This window comes from Diabrotica undecimpunctata, chromosome 9 (genome assembly GCF_040954645.1).
Source record: "Diabrotica undecimpunctata isolate CICGRU chromosome 9, icDiaUnde3, whole genome shotgun sequence".
NCBI lineage: Eukaryota > Metazoa > Arthropoda > Insecta > Coleoptera > Chrysomelidae > Diabrotica > Diabrotica undecimpunctata.
The window spans coordinates 5,765,234-5,783,080 of record NC_092811.1 but is presented as its reverse complement, the minus strand read 5'-3'; the positions used below and the strand labels follow the sequence as shown (position 1 = coordinate 5,783,080).

The 17,847-nt window shown below is 34.1% G+C and overlaps 1 protein-coding gene across 2 annotated transcripts in view; it reads left to right on the top strand.

The window, feature by feature from the left end:
• Window positions 1-17,847, top strand: part of LOC140450118 (uncharacterized) — a 68,644-nt gene that overhangs the window by 49,956 nt on the left and 841 nt on the right. The window contains exons 17-23 of one of the 2 annotated variants that reach the window (XM_072543553.1): window positions 730-1,053; window positions 2,193-2,344; window positions 4,776-5,144; window positions 7,054-7,205; window positions 7,263-7,435; window positions 10,720-10,821; window positions 12,943-13,103. In XM_072543553.1, the coding sequence (XP_072399654.1) occupies window positions 730-1,053; window positions 2,193-2,344; window positions 4,776-5,144; window positions 7,054-7,205; window positions 7,263-7,435; window positions 10,720-10,821; window positions 12,943-13,103 (1,433 nt within the window). The remainder of the gene's footprint in view (window positions 1-729; window positions 1,054-2,192; window positions 2,345-4,775; window positions 5,145-7,053; window positions 7,206-7,262; window positions 7,436-10,719; window positions 10,822-12,942; window positions 13,104-17,847) is intronic. The other variant, XM_072543554.1, reaches the window with a different exon arrangement.

Below are 17,847 nucleotides of genomic sequence, written 5' to 3'. Positions count from 1 at the left end.
ACACTAATAAGGCCAGTGTTAAAATACGGGTCTAAAACGTGGTCACTTACACAGAACGACCAAGAATTGCTTAAACGTTTCGAGAGAAAAATTCTAAGGAAAATATATGGAGGAATCCAAGAACAGGGTTTATGGCGTAGGCGCTACAACTTTGAGTTATATAGAAGTTTTGGGGAACCTGACGTTGTAAAATGTATCAAATTAGCACGCCTTCGATGGATAGGACATGTAATTAGGCGAGCTGAAGATGCAACGATCAGAAAAATTTTCGACCGAAGAGGACCAGTGGGAAGACGAGCCAGAGGAAGACCAAAACTTAGGTATCAAGATAACATAGAGGATGATCTAAAATCCATCGGAGTTAAAGCATGGAGAAGAGTTGCCAGAGACAGGGGCGAATGGAAGATTGTTCTGAAGAAGGCTTTAGCTCATAACGAGCTGTAATGCCACTGATGATGATGATATAGTCTATATAATATAATTATAACCATAGTCTTCTCTGGCACTCAGATGAAAAAATATTTTTTGCCGATAGCAGTCCAAAAATAATTATTTTCGTCGCAAATATTGTATATTATGGTCCTCGTGAGTACGAATTCAGATGAACCGATATTAATTGCACTATATATTGTAGTATAATACGTTTCTCTCGGTTCTTAATATCGGATATAATATATTTAAAGTATTTTTAATTTTTTAATCATTCATTTTACGTTAACTATATTTTAGAAGATTCCATCATCAGATATAAAGACGTAATTTCCGATATATACATAGTAGTTTCTGGCCAAGTAGACATATGTAACAAAAACGGAGAACACATGTACACTTTAGGTCCCGCTGGAGTATTTGGTAATATTAGAAAAACCGCCAACAGTTCCAGTACGCTCTGTGTGAAAGCGCGAAGAAACGTAGAAATATGGGCTCTAGATACAGAAACGTTTTTCAATACTGTTAGTTACTATCCTATTGTGTTAAAAGACCTGGAGCGACATTTTAAGGAACATCCCAATTATTTGGTTGCTAAAAGTACTAGCCAGTTTGATTTTTTTGGTGAGTATCGATTCCAACAAAGTGTGGTGTGGTGTTCAGATGTTATAGATAACATATGGGAGTTAAGTTTTTCATTAAAAAATTTTCGCACTGTAAGGGATGCAACCATTTTCCTTATAAGAGGACTAGAAGTAGTTTTTAAACAAGTCCCTTTATCATAAAAAATTATGTTGATTTTAGTTTCTCTACACAAGCTTTTTATTAGCCATTTATTAGAACCTAAAATACAAATAACTACAATAACTACACAGAAAATGTTTATATAATAATGACCTACATAATAGATTATAAAATCCAGAATACGCGCGGTAAAGGTCAATAATTATAGCAACTTTCGTACATCATCGGTCCTACCATAACTATTTATTATAAACTTATAAAAGTTTAAATAAATATAAGGTTGAATGCTCGAATAAATGAACTTTGATCAGATAAAAGGCATATATCGAGCACAGTTTAATTTAATCTTGCCCAAGTACTTTCGATCCCTAGATCATTCTTCAGGGGCATTTCGTCAATTGCGGCCTATCCGACAAGAACAAAATGTCATAAACATATAAATGTACATCACACTACACTACAAAAGGACAAACAAACACTTTAAAATTATTTAAGAAAGGCTACATTATGTGCAGAAGCCGGAGACAGAATGACATTCTGGCAAGGACAAAATTCAGACTAATATTCATATAACTGACCCTAAAATTACCACGAAGAGTCTAAATGAGTTATATTATGACTTTAAATAAACTAGTAACTCAAATTAAAACTAGAAATAAATAAATCTGGTGTAAAAGTCTTAACAAAGGTGTTTGATGAAGTGGACCATCAAATTTTGCCCTAATAAACTTGAGTTTGCTGGTAATACACTTCTAGTCTAACTAGACAAAAGTTACCTGAGGGACCGAAAGCAAATGGCAAGATGGAGAAACATTGAGTGAAACAATACTTTACCAAAATATAAAAAGATCAAAACAAATTATTGAGCAGTGCTCCATTTACTATCATTATTAAAATCCAAAATTGTTTCATCATCACTCAGAGTAACACAAAACAAAACAAGCAACGCTGAAACGATAAATATTTTCTTTGTATGGTGATGGTGTATGTTTTGACTCAATAATAAATTCTTCTTCTAGGTTCTTCAAAAGAATTGGACGATCTAGAATCAGATACTGAATCAACGACTAAAACTGGTGATATAACGATTACAGAAAAATGTGCTACAGATTTCTTTTTGCCGAACAAGTGGTTCAAATTTTCGCTTAATCCTGACCATATATTATTTAACGTAAGTGAATTAGAACAGTCTTATAAGCTTTGCTTTACTGTCCCACTTTCTTATAATGCTGTTATCATATATTATTAAAATTATTAACACATTCACGACCAACCGTCACACATGTGTGACGGTGAAGTTTTCGTAAGAACTGTCGACACACATGTGTGACACCGAACTTACGTGATGAAATGTAAAATAATTTTACCACGGTTTGTCACAATGGGTGTAAATTTGGCCACAGTCCGCCTGAACAATCCTTCTTTCACACGCTATGGCTGAAAAAAAGAAGAAATATCCTATAAATTTATAGCACGTATGCAAACGTCAAATACGAAAAGTGTCGTTATTGTGTATAATTTAGGTAGGTAATATAATCTAATATAATATAATGAAGACATGAGAAATATGGAAATACGTGCTTGGCGGAGGAAGGCGATGGATAGGGACGACTGGAGAAAAATTCTTGGGGAGGCTAGGACCCACACAGGGTTGTAAAGCCAAAATGATGATGATATAATCTAATAAACGACATCTAAGTACACGAGATCTTCAATTAGAGGCCGAGATGGCTAGTAGGGAAGTTAGTGAGTACAGAGATACCGAAAATAGTGAATATGAATTCGAGGAGGACCATAATGATGAAATATTTTATTCTAGTGAAAGTGAATATTCTCCTTCTCATTCTGGAAGAGAGAATGAGGATACTAGCAATGATGGGGGTGGGTCGAACAATGAAGGCAGTGAGTCTAGTAATGATAAGGGCGAAGCGAACGATGCAAATGAAAATGTGGTACAAGAAAATGATGAGGCGGACTGGCTTGATGTAGAGAAAGATATTGAGATACATCAGTATACTGAAAAAGAAAAAATATAAAAGTAGAAATTCCTGTTAACGCAACACCTATACAATATTTTTCATAACTATTTAATTAAGAGCTTTTGATAAAAGTCGTAGAGTGGACAAACCACAGAGCTGCTTCACGTAAAGAGAACCCTAATTTAAAAAAATATTCCTTTTTAAGACGCTGGATAGATATAAATATTGACGACTTTAAAAAAAATTGGGTCTCTTCATATTAATGGGAAATATAAAACTTCTCTCCTTACGTTTATACTGGAGCACAGATCCAGTATATCACTTTTCAATATTTGGAAAAACTATGCCCAGATCAAAGTTTGAAGCTATTCTTAAAAATATTTGTTTTTACAAGCCGGAAGACGTAGATGTTCAAGATCGACTTCACAAAATTAAAAACGTTACAAAACATATCATAAATAATATCTCTAAAGTTTACTATCCAGGAGAGAATTTAAGTCTTGACCAAGCCCTCTTACTGTGGAGAGGGCGGTTAATATTCCGTCAGTATATTTGGAATGATGGAATATAAATTTATGAGATTACTAGCTCTGGTGTTATTACAAAAAAATTAAAGAAAGGAGAAGTCGTATGGCAAAGAAGAGGTCCAATCAGAGTATTAAAATGGAAAGATAAGAGAAATGTAATAATGATTTCATCCAAGCATGGTTCCAAAATGGTTGAAGTTGAAAATCGTAGAGGCCAGAAAAAATTGAAGCCAGTAATAATACGTGACTACAATTCCTTTATGTCGGGAATTGACAGAATTGACAAGATGACAAAAAACTTTGAGATGATACATAAAAGTTTTCTTTTACTTAGTAGATATTTGTGAAATGGCAACTGGTTGTTGAATAAAAATAAAAACACGCAAAAGAAAACAAGAAGGTCGTACCTTCAGTTTAGAGAGGAAGTGATCAAACATTTATTGGGACAAACAGAACGGCCAACCAGAGAAAAAGTTGTTACACAACTCGAAAAAAGAAAATAAGCGGAAAAGATGTCGACAGTGCAGTGCAAGCAAAAAAAGGGCTGACACCTGGTACATGTCAGAAATGTAAGGGGAGTGATGGAAAGCCCATTGGGTTATGTGTTACACCCTGTTTTGCTGAGTGGCACAGAAAAGACAATTAAACTTATGTTTCATTTTTTATTGGAAGTCATTTTTATTTTTGTTAATGTTAAAGAAATAAATGATTTTTTATAATGTAGTACCTAGCTAAAATTTTTTATGTAACATATTTGTTACACTTGAGTTATGTTCAAATTTTTATTACTATAAACCAGTGTCACACATGTGTGACATTATCCAAAACAATTTTTTTTATAATCCTTGTTTAATCAAAATACTCCTCCCCGAAAATGGTGGATTTGGCATGTTTCTTTCATGTATAACCACAATCAGTTTGACTGGACAGACCTAAAAATAGAAATGTGTTAAGGACATACTACAATTTTGTTATAGTTCTTGGCTTGTTTAAATTTTTTATGTTGTCTTTGACTGCATTATAGTCGTATATTTGCATTTCTCTACATACTTCTGCCTGCTCTAATAATATTATACATGTCATAAAATATTTTTAGGTAGTAGATATAATAACACTGTTAGCAAGTTTATTGAACATTTACTTCATACCCTACGTATTTGTCACTCAAGACAGTTCCACATTTGGATTCCTTTACCTATGCTTAGAGCCAATATTTTACTTGAGGGTATTTATCAAGTTACATAAAGCGTATGTCAACACGTATGGAAGCACGATAAATGTGAACTCAATAATATGCAAGAAATATCTAAACAATCCGGGAGAAATATTTTGGGATCTTATACCAAACTTACCTGTAGGCTTGTTATGCTTCATTTTTCGTAGAGAAGAATGGTTTTTCTTCTACAGCTGTTTTAGGATATTGCATATGTTACGGTTTTATTATATTATTAAATATTTTGATCAGGTAAGTCGGAGAGGTTGGAGTTTTAGAGTATATCCGTATTGCGCAGATATTAACTGCATTAAAACCGGTTGCAAAATATTGAAATGATATGATAGCCATTCTGCGCAGATAGATAAATCTGTAGAGACTTGCATACACAAGGATATTCTTCTTCTTCTTCTTCTTCTACTTCTTTTTTATAAGCTATTCGTATAGATGAGCATGGGAAAAAAATTGGTGTTGAGGTAAGGTGTGAATGGGAATGGAGAGATAGCTGGCCTAATATGATTGAGAATATGATAGAAAAAAAGACGGAGAAGATACAGCGTCAGGTTGAGAATAAGGCACTCGAATCAAATTTTTGTGGACACTACAAAAAACTGCGGGAAGAAGTAGTAAACATGCATTATCTACTGGAAATGGAAAATTTTGGGGACATTTGACGGTTGTGCAAATTAAGATGTGGAGTTCTATATTTGAATGATCGACCTTTTGTAATTTCCTGCTCTCTTGTGTTTAGAGTACATTCCAAGTACCGATGCGAAGTATATTTCTCGTTTTCCATAAATTCGTTGTCCTCTTTCTCGCGTTAGTCGTCGTAATGAAATAATTCCTGTTCCGAGGCATAATCCTGTTTCTATGAGCTATATGGTTTTAAAGTCTATCAGTAGGGTGCTAACCTGGCTGTAGACTCCTCCTCCTTTATCCGTGCTTGGTACCGGCAACAGTTCTGTCGAGCTACTCGATCCAACCAACAAAACTGCAGGCAATAAGGATATTCGGGCATATAATTCATTGGGATGAGGATGATTGTTTCGAGTAAATCAGTGACGAATCCTCTGAGCCCGAATGCTTCCCAGGTCTCCCACCACCCACAGTACGCTGATGAAATTCAAATTACAAACATATCTGTTAAGGTTTTAATTTACGTATTACAAATCTTCGAATAAAAACAGTGTAAGTATCTCAGTAATTTTTACTTCATTCGGCCCAAATTACGTTTTAAGAATTGCAATTTAAAATTTTAAATGCGAAAATATACTTTAAGTATTTGTTTTCAATAAGAATCGTGAAAAGGAATTTGTCCGCTGGTTGGTACCGACTTTTCACCATATTGGCGATTGTTTTGTTTGTGTTTGAAACCATTTTTATCTTTGGCAGTATTGTTAGTGACAGTATCGTTAAACAAGTCCATAAGTCAGTGTAAGTTTTTATATTTTTTATATGTATCCTACAAGAGCAGACAATAACTATGCTGAATATTTCTGTTTGATGGGCAATACGGAAAAGAAAACATATCTCATTATTTAAATTTATTTCCTATATGTACCCAGTGCAGTGCAGTGTTAGTGTTCTTTGAAGGGGTACATACCGTAATATTTTTTGCATGTTTTATCATCATTGTTTTTTATATACAACACTGAATTTGTACGTAGATTTTAAAAACCGAAAAACTACATATCATGATACAATTATGACCCAGGTAAATTTTAAATTTTTATTTTTTTTAAGTAGACATCTCTTTCGATTTTGAGGAACGCGGTCGCGTTCGTTTTGTGTGCTTTAAACACTATCCATCGTTTGAAATATTACAATGTGCTGTGGATGGCTATTATTGTCTTATGTACGTCTTAAGAGAGTCCCGGTAAAAAAGAACTCTCACATTTTTAATGTCTTTATCGAATAATAAATGACAGGATGAGGCACCTTAGTTTCGCTATTGTCTTTAGTGACATATCTTCATACTGCTGTGCTTGCTCAGTCGCCGAGTCCCTGCTCTGGTCTTTTGAATTTATTTGATATTTTTATAATAGATATAAATTTCAATACTGCGCAATGTGGCTATAACACTGTTTAACTTGTCTAAAATCTGCGCAAAACGGATATACCATTTTTTACAATTATTACAAGGTAATTTTCTTAATTTCAGAAGTTAAAAACATTGCATCAAAGTACGTGGTACTACCTAGCTAGACTACTTATCTGCTACAGTTCATTAATTCATATTTTATCCTGCATATGGTTCATACTGGCTTGTCCTTTTTTAAAATGTTCCTCCGATTCATGGCTAAAGCATTATGGGTATATAGCCTACAAAATTTAGTACTACCAATTTAAGACAATATTTTTTTATTCTAGACACGCCATTTTAGATAGCAGCACATCTTATAAACTTCTGTTATCTTACTACTGCATTTTGAATAATTTAACGATAACAGGAATTGGCGATACGTATCCGGTAACTTATTCGGAAGTTATTTTCACCATAATCACAATGCTTCTAGGAAAAATTGCTGTTGCAATGATTATAGGTAAGAAAACTATCTTTTCTAAAATAATGCATATTTAATGCATATTTTCTAAAAAAAAATGCATATTTAATGCATATTTTTGGGTAAACTATACCCGGTTCACAATTTGTTGATAGCTCACTACAAGTTTAACCCTAATTAGAAAACTGAAATACAGAGAGGATAAGTAATACGATATAATAGTAAAAACCAACCTAAAACTGACCGTTTAAGACGTTTTCGACTAACCCACCTTATATCTGAAAGAATACAATACCCTATTACGGGGGTATTTTGAATGGTTAGATATGAACGACCAGTGTCGTAGAGTATTATGATTGAAACATTTATTTGAACTAAATAAATATATTTTTTAAATTGTACTTATGTAAATTGTATTTTTTAATAAAACTTATTTATTTTATTCAAAAATAAAATGTTTCTTGCCATTTGTAAAAGATACATTTATTTAATTAAGGAAAAAGGCGCCAAATGTCGCCTGGCAAAATTTCCAATGTGTTTTTAATGTATCCATTATTTTCGAATCCGGAGAAAACTAATAAATATTTTTGAAAAATTTAAACGCAGAATGAAAGATTACATTATTACTCAGGGCAGAAAGTCCCTGAAAACTTCTACAGTGTTTATTTTAATATGTTATGTAACAGGGGTGAAAATAAAAGAGAAAATATAGTATAATTTTTAATTGAAAATATTGCATGCAAAAGAAACTTTTTATTTATTCTAAAAAATATTTCATTCTGCTTTTAAATTTTTCAAAAATGCTTTTTAGTTTTCTCAGGATTTGAAAAAAAAAATGGATACATTTAAAACACATTGAACATTTTGACAGGCGACATTTTGCGCCTTTCCCCTTTAATACCTTACGATTACAACTACTATTACTTACCTTATATAATTACGATTAGAAAACTATTTAAATTCAATATAAATAGGATCAACTTCGGAATCCGAGTCGTCTTGAGGGTTAATAATTAGGTTAATAATCTCTACGGTCGCATCAATTATGTTATCAAGATCCCACATTTTTTGTTCTTCTTCTATTACATGTCTTACTGCATCTTTCCAGTTTTGTTTTGTAATATGTTATAAAGACTCTTATAACAATTCACGTACAACTTTTATATGACGTATTTTTTCTAACCACATAACTTTTCATTTGTGCTCAAATGAGTTCAATTGGATTTATTTCGCAGTGGTAGAGTGGAAGTCTAAAGACTGTGATGTTTCGCCTTTCCGCCATTTTGTCAACTACGTATTTCTTGAACTTAGATTTGTGTTGCCGGGCAATTTTTAAAAGTTTTGCTTTTACCATTCCATCTTCGTAAGGCAGATACTTATTTCGCAGCCAGTCAAGAATATCCTGTTTCTTCCACGCATTCGTTAGAAGTCTTTCTACTAGTCGTGAATGATAAGGTGCATTATCTAATACTATAATTGAATTTGGTGGTATGTGTTCAATCATTTGCTCAAAATACTCTTCGAAAACATCAGCTGTCATCTCCTCGTGATAGTCTTCTGTGCTTTTGGAATGAAATTCCAACAAACCATGCTTAACAAATCCTTTTTCACTGCCAATGTGAGAAATTATTAATCTACTGCCTTTACCAGAAGGTGGGGAGATACCAGTAGACCAACCTTCCATAAAGGCTTGCCTGGAGCTTAATTCATTTTTTCTGACCAAATTTTTTTTAGAGTATGACCTGAGTTTACCCACGTTTCATCCTGGTAGAAGATGGGCCTTTCTTCAGCCCGGAATTTTCGTATGAATCTTAGATAATTTCTTCTCCAACATCATCTTCTCCTCCCGGTCAATCAAAAGTGATTTTCGGTCTGATTTCTCCCACCGGAAATTTAATTCTTTTAAAACTTGCCACAATTTAGTTCGTCCGATATGAGGCAAATCCGGGTTGGCTCTAACCTCTTGTAAAAGTTTGTTTAGGTTTGGTATTTCTTTTTTGAAAAAAAATCCATGAATTTTCCTTCGAATACCATTTTTGGCAAATTCATCAATTTCAATAGGCTTTTTGTCTCTCTTTAAGTGTTCGTTTGTGTTTAGGTTAGCTATACCGTGTTTTTTTCTTTCTGATAGGAACCTACATAAAGTTGACTCTCCTATGCCAGTCATGTTGGCACAACTTTCGACTATGTTGCGAACAGTGTTTGTGGGATTCTGAGAAACCAGAGCATCGTGAACATTCAGGACAATAGTCTTCTCTCTTGGTGAATAGACAGACTTACTGACTGTACGCAACAGTACCGGTGTAAAACTTGATGATGTTGATGATGAAGCCATCAAAAACAATCCAACAAAACGAGAACGAGCGAAAGGTACGTATATGTTCGTAGGTATATGGAATAAAAAATCACTCACGCACTGCATATAATTCGCAAAAGAAATATTCGAGACGCTAATTACTGCCGTAGACGCGGAAACACCGACGAGCCGTAAATTACATGCGATCAAAAACGTACTAAACAAAAAAATTGTTTTCGTTCCTAATAACTTCACCCTTTCAAGTTAAGTTTCGAATATAATTATATTATTAAAAATCTGGGGAATTCCATCTTAATTATTTTGCAACGAATAGTACCTTCGGATATGAATTCCAGGTTTTCTAGTAAAGTGATTAAACGCGAAGATTAGTATTGAAATATTCAAAGAGATAAGGTATTCTTATTTACAAAATTGTTAATGGTTAAATTCTTATTTTTATTAATATAATATAATAACCAACATTAGTCGTGAAAGTTTTAATTGTTTTTCTACTAAATATATTAGTATTAAAATATTATCAATATTATATATAACAGTATTAAAACATTATATTATTATTTAATGAATAAACACCTTAGGAACGCCTATGATTTACGACCGTTTTATGAGTTTAAGGCATATTTCGTGCTCTCAACAATTTGTGAACGAAGAATAGTGCATATTTTTCACTTTCTTGCATATTTGCCTAATAAGTCTAATAATCAGAACAAAACAAAACAGAAACTGGTTAACGTTAACTGGTTAAAAATGTAGGGATCGGAGTAAAGAAAGGTTGTCCTTGTTGAATAAAATATAAAAAAAAACCTTACACAATTCTACTTGATTTGATGTATATGTATATTTGGATTTAAGTATGCCATTCTTATACAAATAAAAATTTGTTTTATCTGCTATAAAATTTTGAAGTTGCTTTTCACCGACTTTGCATTCTCAAGTGCACAATTATTTTTGATTCACTTCGTATAAACCTAAAAATTGTTAGGATGATGAGGTTTTCATTTTTTAGGAACAATATTAAAAATTATATACCTATCAGAAAAGAATCTCATGGATTTTAATATGAAATATATATCACTGAAGACTCATCTCCAATCTAAGGGAATCTCAGGTATAATTACTAATTCCTGCAATTTTAAAAAAAGCTTAAATAAAGAATCAGTGAAAAAAATTATATCTTGTTTTTATACTGCCAGATAATTGCCGCCTACACATTTTTTTATTATATTTGAGCTGCAATTATACCAGTTTTGTTCTTAAAAAAAAATTGTGATTGATAACTTCCATAATGTCACGCATTTTATTTAATCAAACCGCATCCAGGAAATATTAGATGCAAAACTAATCCCACAACAAGCAGGCTTCAGACCAGGTAAATCATGCACAGGTCAAGTGCTGAAGCTAACAGAATACATAGAGGAGGGATTTGAGCAGAAAGAGATAGTGGGAGTAGCCTTGATAGACTTCACAGCGGCCTATGATACGATAAACCACAGAACCTTGCTAAGATCTATAACACTGTTCTTAACTATGACCTGGTAAATATCATTAGATCACTCTTGTGTAATAGACGTTTCTACGTTGTGCTAAATGTAAAGAAGAGCAGATGGAGAACCCAAAAAATGGCCTACCTCAAGGAAGCGTTCTGGCGCCGTCCTTATTTAACATTTACACTAACGACCAACCAATGCACCCTCAGACTGAGACTTTTGTCTACGCTGACGACCTTGGTATAGCCGTAAAGGGGAAAACACTTACACAAGTAGAGTCGACGATGGAAGAAGCTTTAAACATGATGTCAACTTACTACAAACAAAACTCATTAAAGCCAAACCCTACTAAAACCCAAGTATGTGCATTCCATCTCAACAACCAACTGGCGCATGTAAAACTGAATGTTTCTTGGGAGGGACAACGCTTGAAACATACTGATAGGCCCAAATATCTTGGAGTGATACTAGACCGGTCACTAACGTATACATTTCACTGTCAGAGCACAAGACAAAAGGTTTCTACGAGAAACAACCGTCTCCGGAAACTTGTAGGGAGCAAGTGGAGTGCAACACAACAGCTGAGGCCTTATGTTTCTCAACAGGGGAATATGCTTGTCCTCTCTGGGGTAGATCTAGACACGCCCAACAAGTCACCACGGCGTTAAATGAAACATGTAGAATAATTACCGGTTGTATGAAGCCTACCCCTCTACCCCTATTGTACCGGGTAGCTGGATTCGCATCACCAGACGACCGTAGATGCGCCTCACAATATGTGGAGAAGTTCAGGCAAACTTTCGATGAAAGGTACCAATTATACGGGTTTGACGAACCGCCAGGAATCAGCCGACTTAAATCAAGGAAAAGGTTTATGAGAAATGTCAGCGTCGAACCACCCGAACTGTTCCCCCTACATCCAGAACGAGCTAATGGAATGAACCTGGACTGGAGAACCTGGCGGACACTCCATCGCATACGCACAGGTGCATCAAGACAGACAGCGACGCACTTTGTGAATGCGGGGAAATACAGAATATGGAGCACCTGAGAGTATGCAGACTTTGCCCATAACAGTGCACCCTCGATGATTTATGGCTCGCAAATACAAAGGGTGTAGACGTAGACCGATATTGGGCAGAAAAACTGTAGTTGGATCCAGACACGAAAAAGGAAAGTAAAGTATTCAATCAATAACAAATTTTTATTAAAGTTTATTCGTTTACCAAATTCCCATCAGTAAACATGAGCACGTGTTGATATTCGTCGTTTCATTCGTCAAGAGGCTATTAAATATAATTTATTAGACAGATTCTCATGTTACAGATCCCAACTTGCCATCATTTTAAATTCAAATTATATCGTGTTGATTTTTAAGTTAATATATTGTGTTATATTTATGTTATAGTTATTGTTAAGTTATTTACTGGTCGTGTTATTTTTTAGAGTTTAGTTTAATTGTGATATAATGATTAAATTTCAAGAAATTCTTTCACTAACAGTTTCAAAAGTAAATATTTTTAAAAATCATATGATACATAGGTCGTACATCAGTACGACCCTGTTTGGCTTACACGTGGTTCTATTGACGATTGGGAATTTGTAGAATGAACAGGGTTTAATATTATTATTTATGTAATAATTTGTCTACAAAATAAATAATTCTTTGCGCATTCTGGCCAGAATACTACACTGCTAACTATAATATAAAATACTATATCAAAGATTGTATTGCATTTTAGATTACCCCTTATTAAAAGCTGATAAATATTTGAAGAATTTGTGGATGTATTCAGATAGATTACTAAAGTCGAAGCTATTAATACATATGCCGTACTCTATTCAACAAGATCTAACCAGTGCTCTATATGAGACCCAAATACGAAAATCATACATATTTAAGGTATTTCAAAACCTATTGTAACAAGTATTTTATTTATTTACAATTTTCTAGCACTAGCACTAAAAATGAAATTAATTTATAATCAGTGGCGGATCCAGAAATTTTTGTCAGGGAGGGTCATGGGTCTTGAGGGTGATTTTGATATAGGATTTAGATTTTTGCACCTTTACGATTGATATGATTTGTGCCTTATGTAAGGGAACCATTATTTTAAGCGATATATTAAACCAATGAGAAGTTATTAAAACCCAAATACTCTGCGGGTGCAAAGAAGGGTACAACATGAAAAGGTCTTAAACTTAAACAAACAAAAAATTTAAACCCACATACTCTATGACAGTAAAATCGAATGTAAAAGACTATTAAACCAAAGGAAAGTTATTAAAATATAAATACTGAAAAATCAAGGACTGTCAATTTAAACTATGTATTTTAAAGACAATTAATTTAAACCCACCTATCATATGGCTACAAAATCAAGAACAAATCAAGGATAAATAAGTATAAACTAAAGTTAAGTAATTTAAATGCAATAACTCAATGTAAGTGTAAACATCGTTGGATATGCGATATAAATTTGTAAAAACATTCATTTATTCCTTATTGCTTTACGGAGTAGAAACATGGACTCTCGGAATTACAAGTATGATGCGTATAGAAGCCTTTGAACTGTGTGCTTTTTGAAAGATGCTGAAGATTTCGTGGTCAGAGCACGTGACCATCAACGAGGTGCTGAGAAGAATGAAGACTGAGAGGGAACTTCTAAATATTGTAAACAACAGTAAAACGAGTTATCCAGGACATATTCACAGACGAGAAAAATATAACTTTCTACGACTCATAATGGAAGGAAAAGTAGAAGGAAAAAGAGGTCCAGGAAAAAGAAAATGCTCCTGGCTGAAGAATGTAAGAGACTGGACAGGCATGGACACACATTCGATAATAAGAACCACGTCGGAACCGCAGTCATAACAAATCACGACGAAACAGCAACCATGTTACAAAACTGTTGAACAAATTAACATCTGGACTAGGCGATGGAGTATGAACTTCCTTTACATTTATATTAAGTTCTTCATTTGTTGTAATTTCCGGTGTTTCTGGCTCTAGCGTCGTTTGTTCATCCTCTGGATAGAGCTTTTTTAGGTAGTCAATCCACGTATCCTTTTCTAGATATTTTGTTTCTATTAGTTCCTTTACCTCCGTTCTTTGACCTTTTATCAAGCGCCATATTTCCTTTTGCAGACCGTAAAAATCAAGTTCCATTTTTTTCGAAAAGCTTTCCTAGTAATCATTTTTTATTTTTCTTACAAGTGAATATGTTTCTTTGAATGAATCAGTTAAACAATCAATGAATTAGTTAAAGAATCAAAATTACATTCAATTGTTTTTTCAAAACAACTCTCAAGATGTACATCGGTCAAACAAAGTAACACAGTAACATAGTACCCACTTATTAACCCACTAGTTAATATTGTTCTGAAGCTATTTTCTTGTGGCATTTTAAAGTAATTACTATTTAAATGGGAATAAGCCACAATTACTTCGCCACACGGAAATCGTTCTTAAAATTTCTGAGAACGATTTCCGAAGTGGAAATTGAAACGTCAATAAACGTACTTTAACCTTTAATTGTGGCTTATTCCCATTTAAATAGTAATTAGCACTAGTTAATATTTCCTTTCGAGTGTTAAAAGAATGTCAAACATGATGTTTGTTGAGGAGCATTTCCCTACGGCCCGAATCAGCTAGACAGTGGTTCCCAACCTGGGGGCGATCGCCCCCGGGGGGCAATTTGAGATATTCAGGGGGGCGATAGAGCGAAGGGGGCGGTATGGGGGTTGACAGAGAAAAGGGGGCGATAAGGGGGGCGTTTAGCATCCGGAGAACAAGAAATGGATAATTGAGAAAAATAAGAAAAGAGAAAAAAAATACAATACTTTCGATCGGATATCTATAGGATAATAAAAAGTAAATATACGTATACCAATGCAGGTAATAATAACACAAACATCTCGTTTAGTCACAGAGAGCTATGAATCATAATACAATGTAATTCTATACATTATCATTATAATTATACATTATAACGAATTCTTCATTTTCCGTTGATCGAGCTTTCGTATTGTGCGATCATCCTCACAAAAGAGAAAGAGAGAGAAGTGGGATAAGAATGATGGGAAGTAGGTACAGCTCCTGCCGATCTGACTCGAACAAAAAGCGAACGGCCGAGGTTGTCGTCGCTTCAAACGCGGAGTCTTTCGTTCCCGAGTTTTGTATTGTGGTATATAAAGTTGTTTTGTTTCAACTGACAGTCATTGTGTTCAGGGAGTTGTTATTTTAATAAAGATACTGTGATTTATTTGTGAAACTGTTAAATCTGTCTTTCAATTCGGACATAACCACTTATCTTATCGAACACGAGGCGTCACAATATTAGAATCATTATTAGTCACAATGTTAGAATTCGGACAGAGACGTCGACGCGTGGCAATATAATTATTTATTGAGAATTGCGAGATAGTGTTTTTATTCTTTGCCTTCTCAATAAGGTGTAATTAATTACTCTTTTGTTATGCTCTCAAAATGTCAGCACCTAAAAAAGAAGTGCCGGTAGTACTCAACGGAATATTTAAAATATGGATTCATTGATTTGCCAGGAAATAAGAATCTACCAGCTGTCAAAGAGATAGTTGATACTATCTTGGAACCCAGTCAGGCCAGACAAGTAACAGATGCAGTTCCTTTCAGCAATATTACTGTCTCCAGAAGGATTGATGAAATGGTAGCGAATGTCGAAGATGTTCTCTGCAACAAATTGAAAAGCAGAGAGTTTACTGTGCAACTTGACTAGAGTACCCTGCGTGACAGCACAGCTTTGCTGCTGTCATATGTCCGATTTATTGACGACAATGGAGAAATGGCCGAAGAAATGCTATTTGTTAGAAGTCTGATTACTGATACAAAAGGATCTTCCATATTTGAGGTCGTTAAGAGATTTTTTGAGGCAAAAGAGATTCCCTTATTAAATATGATCGCCTGTACTACTGACGGTGCAGCAACAATGACAGGGCGCCATTGGGGATTTATTGCACATCTGAAACAAGCAGTACCTGGAATTTTGTGTGTTCACTGCGTCATTCACAGAGAACATTTGGCTGCCAAGAATTTGAGTAGGAGGTTGCACGATTCTCTTCGACTTGTCATAGATGCGGTAAATAAAATTAAAGCAAAACCAAAGAATGATCGAATATTTCGTACACTTTGTGAAGAAAATGATGAGATATTTAATACATTGCTACTACATACGGAAGTCCGCTAGCTTTCTAAAGGCAATTGCTTAAGGCGGTTCTTCAGTCTGATGGATACTGCTATTGAATTTCTTAATACTACTGACCCCACACTAAGTACAGAACTACAAGAGAAGCGAAATGATATCGCTTACTTATCAGATATTTTTCAAAAATTAAAAGAAATGAACCTGCAGGGGAAGAACATAAATATGGCCAAAGCGAAGGGAGTAGTCGGAACATTCATTGACAAACTATCTATTTTTGAAGAAAATACGCAGAGAAGAGATCTGACCAAATTCCCCAACTTAAAATCTTCTTGTGGTGATTCTGAGGATCTTCAAACGTACTGCCTCCACCTTCAAATACTGAAAGAAGATCTGCAGTCACGATTCCAAGATTTGACTAATCTGAAAGTGCCAACTTGGTTTATCAATCCTTTCAGCGTGGAAGTTTCAAACGGTATGTCCTCTTCAAGAAAACCTGATTGATTTAAGACATGAAGTTGAAATTGAAAGTTTTTTTTGGGAGTGTGGGTACGAAAGATTTTGGCTGCAGATAAAAAAAGTGTATCCAATCTTGTGGAATGCAATCAAATTACAGTATATTCCCTTTATAACGAACACGGATATTACGAGGTTTCGCTTATAACGAGGTACATTAGATGTCCCGTGAAATTTCTATTGAACTATAACCCTTTATAGCGACGTAAATTTGCTTATAACGAAAAAAAATAAGATTGAAAAACGTGTTTTTTACGTTTTGGCCCGGTCGTAGCTATAAATAAATACCCTTTTTAACTGCGGGCCGCCCGCAATAAACTTCTTACAATTTATGATTCTTAGTCGGAAATGTAAAATTTATGATTCACAAGTGTCATTGTATTGGGTTGACCATTCACACGTGTTTTAAAGGTTGTCAGAAACTTTATCCAAGGACAAAACGCAAATGAAGAAGCATAAAACTGTTTCACATCTTTAGAAAATATGATAGATAGAATACTGGACAATTTAAAGCAGTCAAAAATGACAAAATAACTTTATACGCTTTATACATATTTACAGAATACAGATTTTTTGTTTTAACATATATCATTGACAGTAAAAGTAAACAACTTTTTTTTGTTTTAATGCATTTCATTGACAATAAAAGTAAACAACTTTGTTTTAAAAACGCCATTCAAACAATATTTATTAGCATCTTATATTGCTCCGAATGGCTTCACTATAGAAAGTTAATGTTTTAGAAAACTACATATTCATATGTATGCACAGTATTATTGTTGTTGGATATAACGAGATCCGCTTATAACGAGGTAATTAGTCTGCCATTCCAGTTCTCGTTATAGAGGGAGTCTACTGTATTATTATTGGCATTTCTCATAACATATCTAGTGGAGAAAGGTTTTAGTTCTGTGTGTATATTGAAAAACAGACCAAGAAATAGGCTCGACA